At 38.1% G+C, this 7636-nt stretch overlaps 1 protein-coding gene across 1 annotated transcript; it reads left to right on the forward strand.

The window, feature by feature from the left end:
* Positions 1-75: 75 nt before the first annotated feature.
* RBM48 (RNA binding motif protein 48) lies at positions 76-7317 on the forward strand. The gene is made up of 5 exons (XM_060632450.3): positions 76-234; positions 887-1077; positions 3009-3154; positions 4672-5237; positions 7066-7317. Exons 1-5 carry the CDS (start codon positions 124-126, stop codon positions 7150-7152), a joined length of 1101 nt encoding a protein of 366 aa, XP_060488433.1. The 5' UTR covers positions 76-123; the 3' UTR covers positions 7153-7317.
* The last annotated feature ends 319 nt before the right edge of the window (positions 7318-7636 follow it).

A 7636-nucleotide genomic window follows, 5' to 3' on the forward strand; every position in this document is an offset into this window, starting at 1 on the left:
GCCCGACGCTATCGATTCTCCAGCCAATCGTGGCACGCCTTGACCTATCTCCCCCTCTTATTGGGTGAGCGGGAGTGCGACGAGACGGATGTTGTCGTTTTCGCAAGGGGCCAAGTCGTCAAGATGGCGGGTAGTGGCGGGGAGCTTGGAGGTGTATTTGATCACCATGTCCAGAGGACTGTATGCGACACGCGGGCCAAGTATCGGGAGGGGCGACGGCCTCGTGCTGTCAAGGTAAAGTGATTTCGGTTTCATCCTTTGTCCTTGAGAGTTTTATTTTCGCTGTGATTCCACATCCCAGCATATGTAAATAAAGGTTTGAAAGGCTGCGATCCTATCCGTCACTCATTGGAGATGGATATGAGAATCTCTGGTACTCAAGTTACGAAAGATTCTCAAGAACCCTTCGGTCAACTGCTAGAACGTCAGCTCCGCAAACACAGTGCTTTGTGTTAGTCATTGCGTCTTTCATGTTTACAATAGTGCGTGGTGCGTGGTAAGCACTCAATGAATATTTGTTCTCTCTTTGTAGTAACTTCTCCCAAGCCAACTTCTGGAAAACATGTCGATTGAAGAAAATTTATTCCTTAGTTAGATTCTCGTGGGGTGAATTTACTTTTTATTTTTTCTACAGACAGGTTGAACAGAATGTTTTTTGTTTTCAGAGGCTTTTTTTTTTTTAAGCTTTTTTACTTTAAATTCCAGTGTAAGTAATATACAGTGTTATGTTAGTTTCAGGTGGGCAATATAGTGATTCAGCAATTCTGTGTATTACTCAGTATTCTTCATGATAAGTGTACTCATTAACCCTAGAGCAGTTTTTAAAAATAGTTTTGTCCTAGGCTTTTTGGGGAAGTATATTTTTATGTGTTTGCATTTCTTTTAGGTATATACAATCAATTTGGAATCTCGGTACTTGTTAATACAAGGAGTTCCTGCAGTGGGAGCGATGAAGGAATTAGTTGAGCGATTTGCTTTGTATGGTGCAATTGAACAATATAATGCTCTAGATGAATACCCAGCAGAAGACTTTACAGAAGTTTATCTTATTAAATTTATGAATCTACAAAGTGCAAGGTAATTTGCAAGTTAAGCATAAGTTTTGTCTCCCCCATCCCCATTGCTATCATTTTGGCCCTGGTTTTCCCTCATTTATACCTGAATTACCCAATAACCTAACATTGCCCGTATTACTCTGGTCTTACTCTAGTCTTAAGTGTTAGCCTTATCAAAACACTATTCACATTGTGTCATTCCCATGCTTAAGAATCTTCTGTCGTGTATTGTGGTAGATAAAAAATGGGTTTGGAGTTAAGTTTTTGAGCTCCACTGCTTACTAACATCATGACTTTGGACAAGTTGTTTAACTTCAGTAAGCCTGGTTTTTTTCTATTCTGTAAAATCTGTATGGTAAAAGGACCTATTCACTGAAGTTGTGTGAGGATAATGAGATAACCTATGTAAAGGGCTAAGTGTAGTGCCTCCTGTTCAGAATGCAGTAAACGTTAGGTATTGAAGTTCTTATTGTTATGCATCTATGTGAATTGACCCCATTTTTTCCAGTCTTCTCTTTTTTTTTTTTTTTTTAACATTTATTTACTTTTGAGAGAGAGAGAGAGACAGAGTGTGAGCGGGGAAGGGTCAGAGAGAGAGAGGGAGATGCAGAATCCGAAGCAGGCTCTGGGCTCCGAGCTGTCAGCCCAGAGCCCGACGCGGGGCTCGAACTCACAAGCTGTGAGATCATGACCCGAGCCAAAGTCGGACGCTCAACCAACTGAGCCACCCAGGCGCCCCTCCAGTCTTCTCTTTAACATAAATTCTGCTCCGATAAGGCTGAAGTATGAAATGCCTTATCTAGTTTTATGTTGACCCCATTCTTGTCACTAATTTGCTCCAAGACTCATCCTTCTTTGGCTGTTGCCATTCATAGTTTCTTTATTATATTTTTTAAAGATTTTAAGTAATCTCTATACCCAACATGGGGCTCAAACTTACAACCCCAAGATCAAATGTTGCATGCTCTACCCAGCTAAGCCAGCCAGGAGCCCCATCATTCATATTTTCTTTCTGTACTACAAATAGCACTTGCAGCCTGCCACAAAAGCACTTGATTTTATGTGGTTGTATATTATTCTCAGTTTGCTCTTATATGTAATCTCACTTCCCCTAATCACTTTCCCCTAGCCTGCTCTTCATGGTCAGGGAATCATATTTGCTAGAACTTTTGCACCTCCCATAGCACATAGTACATTATGTGAAGTTCAATATCTTGATTCGAATTATAGCTCTACAAACCAATGTGAGCATGGCTAAGTTATAAATCTTCCTAGGCCTCAGTTTCATCATAGGGTTTTTATGAAGTATTAATTCAGGTGAAGCATTTCAGGCACTGCCTGGTGCATGAAAAATCTCAGTATTTTTATCATTATCCCTGGGCACAGAAGTACTTAAATATTTATTGTAGTATAATGCCTGGCCAGTCATAAATGTTTAATAAATATTTGTGGAATACCATTCTTTGACTTTGTCATTGATTAGTTATATATTCAGCATTTACTCAATTACTGAAGATTTTATAATTATAATATTATTAATTTTTATATACGAATCCCATTATAGGAACAAAACTGTGGTGAAGACTAAACTGGGTATGAGCTAACTCTTAAGGGCCATTTAATTAACACAGAGAAATCTGTATTTCATGACCATAGATTGTGTACCTCAGGTTAACTGCTGGGGATCCTAAGTTGGTTAAAGGGGGTCTGGATATGTGTGGATGACTTAGCTCAAAACCTGTTAGCACTATAGAGAGTTCTAAGAGTATTCCCTACATCAGTAGAATCAATACCATCCATAAGGAGAACATCTTAATTCCCAACCCATAGGAAGTATATACACATAACAAAAGCTGAACTTTACTGTTTAGATCAATGCACTGAATCCTAGTTCAGCTATCATCCTAAGTAAGTCAAGATTAATAAACCATGCTATCATGTATTTCTGTTTAGGACAGCCAAGAGAAAAATGGATGAACAGAGTTTCTTTGGTGGACTGCTTCACGTGTGCTATGCTCCAGAATTTGAAACAGTTGAAGAAACTAGAAAAAAATTACAGGAGAGGAAGGCTTATATAGCAAGAACTACTAAAAATAAAGGTATGGAAAGCCTGTTACTAAACACCTTCAACGTGTAAGGCACTCTGCTAGGTATATCATCATGGAGCTCCCAGTCTGGTGCGAAGAGAGGCAAATAAATGATCAATAAATGATCCCAGTCTGGTGCGAAGAGAGGCAAATAAATAAATGATAAAAAAAGAACTCTGCAGCACTCTTATGGAATATGGGCTGGAAAGGGAGGGATGTTGGTTTGTGGAAGCCTTCCTATAGGATGAGAGAGGTGGCTGAGTTTTGAAGGAGTAGACATTACTCAGGAGGCAAGAGGAAGAGATGGAAAGGTAGGCCAGGTAGAAAGTTTAAAGGTCCAGAGGAATAAATGAGCAGTATGCGTTTGAAGGAACTATGAATAGTACAGGATAACCGCAACACAGGGATTGCAGTGAGAGGGAAGATTAGAGAAGAGGACAGGAACTGAATCATGAAGGGCATTGTGTCACAGGCTGCGGAATTAAGGTTTGACCTAAAGGCAATGAGAAACAATTATGATTTGCAAACCAGTTACCAACTGCTAATCTAAAACTGCTAATTGTGGAAAAGTTCCACTTTTGACCAGCAGCTGGCCAGGTGCCCCATATGCCCAACTGAGTTTTCCTAGACACAAATTCTAGGTGCCTGGAATGAAGCCATGGGCTTTGGTACATGGACTGTAGGAACAGAGTACTCAGAATTAGACTGAAATAATGTGTGTGGTCTGAAATCTGAATAGTACTGGAAATCCACATTACTAAATATCTACCCTTTAGTTGAAGGACAAAGTCATTTTGCAGACACCTATTGAATATAATGAGTGATTAGGGAAAGGGCAGGTGGCAGAGGTGAAGAGAGATAGAAGGTAGGAAGACTCTTGGAAAACTTAACTGAAAATTTGGCAGGAGAGCTGTTGAGAGTCCCTGATCACTTGTAGACAATGAACTTTTAACCTGTGGGATATGTGAATAGCTCCAGGAGAACTTATGTTTGTGTGCCAAATAAAATTACAAAATATGGGTCCAGCCTGTTGCCTCCTTTAAAAACTAACAAACCAACTAAGCAGCATGATACATTCATGTAGTAGAATGCTCCAAAGCTGTAAAAAAAGGAGCATTCTATGTAATGACCTAGGAAAAAATATCTCTAAGATCTACAATTAAGTGGAAAACACAAAGGTGCAGAGAAATGGCTATTATGGGGGAAAAAAAGAGGAGTAGGCAGGGGGAAGAAAAGTAAGACATACTGGACAGATAAATAAGAAAGTAAGAATGGGATTACTTATGGGCGGAGGGTGGAAACCAGGCATATAGGGGGTAAAGAAAGTGTGAAGCATGACACTAATATACCCTTTATGCTTTTTAAACACATGAATGTATTACCTGCTCAAGAAAAAAAAATTTTCAGGGTAGCATTTGTTAACATTTTAAAGTAGTGTTTGTTTTTAAAATCACACATTTCTGAATAATGAAAACAGTAAACGAACCATTTTTTTCCTCTTCTCTCATCTTTTAAATTGTAACATAAAGATCATTACGTGACAAAGAAGAAACTGGTTACGGAGCTTAAAAACACACAAGATTTTAGACAGGACTTCCATTCAGAGACCTCTGGATGTGCAGCCACTTTGAACACTTCTACTGGCAACTCAGATCCTTGTCTTCCTTATTCTTGTGAATTGCCTTTATGTTATTTTTCCTCGAAATGTACATGTTCATCAGGGGAGCATATGGACAGGGCATCAAACTTCTCTCAGGATGGTAGAAACCATGAAGAAACATTGGAGCATTGTATGCACAGTGACTCTTTGCAGAAAATACGGGTGAAACCGTTTAAAAATTCATCGGCCTGCCCTGGCGCACAGAAGGCTATTACTTCTTCAGAGGCAGTTGACAGATTTATGCCTAGGACAACACAACTGCAGGAGCGGAAAAGGAGAAGAGAAGATGATCGTAAAATTGGAACTTTTCTTGGAACAAGCACGAGTAGTACTGAGGTTATGATTGGGCCTCTGTTACCAGACTTACCCAAAGTGGATATGCACGATGACTCGTTGAACACGACAGCAAATTTAATTCGGAATAAACTTAAAGAGGTAAGATCATTTTTTAAAAAACTGTTTTAAGAGACCATTTGGTTATAGGGCTAACAACTAAATGGAGATTTGTGGCAACTAAAGTATTGTCATTAATTTTTTTTGTTTTCAGTTTTTTGATGTGTTTTTCTACAGTTCCTGTTGAATTAACTGAATCTGACGAACAGAAAAGTATGTGCTTTGGTATCATTAGCCTTTGCTTTAAACAGTGAGCAGAACAGGGGCACCTGGGTGGCTCAGTCAATTAACCATTTGACTCTTGATTTCAGCTCAGGTCATGAACTCTTGGTACATGAGTTTGAGCCCTGCATCAGGCTCTCTGCTGTCAGCAAGGAGCCTGCTTTGGATCCTCTGTCCCCTTCTCTCTGCTCCTCCCCCACTTGTTCTCTCTGTCTCAAGAATAAACATTAAAAAAATGAACAGAACATATTCTATGTCATTCTAGATATAAAACATAAAAGCAGTGGTTTCAGTCCGTGAGATCAATCTGTGAGAGTGGAGCCCAGGCCCTCTCTTTTTAAAGCTCCCCAAATGGTTCTATTATGAGTCAAAGTACAGAATTATTGTGTTGAAGGAAAACTTTTTCTCAAGTTCAGTGTTCTTACAAATTACATCAGAATGGTTTTTGCTTCTTTGACAAAGATAGCCATAGAATGAGGTGAGATTATTCTAAAGACTAGGCCCTAAGGTCTGCATTTCAAAATGTAAACTTCTTAGATTACAACTCAACTGTCCTAATTAAGTACTAATTTTTTTACATATTTACATAATCATTTTCCATTTTCTAAGCACAAATAAAAGAAAGCTAACGTTTGAGTTAGCTTTTGAAAGATAGCTTTTTGTGGGGTAAGCCTTTTGTAAATCAAACTGAGGGAAAAGAACCTTCTTTTAAACTTTAACTCTGGAGGTTCAGAAAGTGCTTTTCACGCAGTTGTAAATGTATTTTACAATGTGATTAAGGGAATCTAAGGTAGCTTCATTTATTTTATGTATACGTTTTTACCTGAAAATTACTATCTGATTAAGGATGAGGGCTTATGTTATAATATTAAAAGTCTGTGAACACAATTTCCATGCTTAAGCCTCTTTTTAAATGTTTGAGTTTGTGCTGGCCCTTTTCTTCCTTCAGATACAGTTGAACTGAGGCATAGATGCGGATACATAGCTCCCTCAGCCAGAAATGACTACATTTTCAAGAAAAAAGTTGTTAGGTCCAAATCCTAAGTAAGGAGACAATAGAACAACAAAATGGAGAAATACTGAATACAACTTACACAGTTTCTAATAATTTTACATGTTAAGTGAAGACTGTCTTACTCTGCTTTAACTCATTGTCAGCTCTTTTTCCAATGATGTGTTTGGTTTCACTTCCCTAGGAAATTGAGGATTATACCATTTTCTGCTTATCTCTCCAATTTTTCATACCTCGCCCCCCCCCCCTCCCCGCCCCGGTCAAGCCTCCAAGTCTGTAAATACATCAAATGTTATCAGTGTTTCAGGTTACACAGAATGGAGATCTCTGTCTGTGTCTATAAAATAGCAAGTGACTTCACATCTATAAAGGATTGTTAAAGTAGAATATATGTTTACTCTTATCCCCTCAAGTTTTTTTTTTCTTGTTAAATGGCTTTAGAAATTTTACTCCCATCAGTGTTTGGAAAGAAAACTTTGTGCGTAGACCATAGGCTGTAACCTGAAATTGGGCTAACTGCCTTAAATGTGACAGCAAGAATTGAACTACTAGATGTATCTCCTACCTCTCCTAATAGTTTATTTATTCTTGTACTATAAAAACTAAGTTTTGGTGGTTCTCTTTTTTTTAAACTAGGTAATTTCATCTACGCCAAAACCTCCAGAAGACAAGCTGGAAGATGTACATACAAGTCGTCCGTTAAAACAAAGAAGAAGAATATAGATTGCCAGCAGCAAATTATATTTTCTAAGGGACTATTTATCTTTTATTTTTTAGCCTATCATTTTAATTCTTTAAGAGATTTTACTGCTGGTATTTTTTAGTGCACTCCTCTTTGTGATACCATTCAAGCTATTGTATCTAATAAAGGTTCATCTTTTAAAATTAGCTTATCATTCACAGAATACATGTCAGCCAAATATGTTCCTTAAAAAAAAAAAAAAAAAAAAAATTAAAGTTTTCCGGAAGCTCCATCCAGTGACTTTGGTTACATTTTATCGGCTAGAACTGGGCTCATGGCTGTTCCTAACTGGGAAGGTCTGGAATGGTGAATGTTTTAGGTTTCCAACTTCTCTGGTTGAGGAAGCAGGAGAAAAGAGGGTTGTGAAAGTATTTCCCACAGGGGCCAAGGTCTAACTTAAAAAACAAAAGTAGTTTATCATTACTTAATATTACAGAAAGTGTTTTTCTATTATTACTTCTCACT

This window comes from Panthera onca, chromosome A2, assembly GCF_046562875.1.
Source record: "Panthera onca isolate mPanOnc1 chromosome A2, mPanOnc1 haplotype 2, whole genome shotgun sequence".
Taxonomy (NCBI): Eukaryota; Metazoa; Chordata; class Mammalia; order Carnivora; family Felidae; genus Panthera; species Panthera onca.

Coding starts and splice junctions, on each gene's coding strand:
- RBM48 (XM_060632450.3), top strand. CDS start 124: ATGGCGGGTAGTGGCGGGGAGCTTGGAGGTGTATTTGATCACCATGTC. Junction 3,155..4,671: donor AAGAACTACTAAAAATAAAG/GTATGGAAAGCC, acceptor TGTAACATAAAG/ATCATTACGTGACAAAGAAG. Junction 5,238..7,065: donor TTCGGAATAAACTTAAAGAG/GTAAGATCATTT, acceptor TTTTTAAACTAG/GTAATTTCATCTACGCCAAA.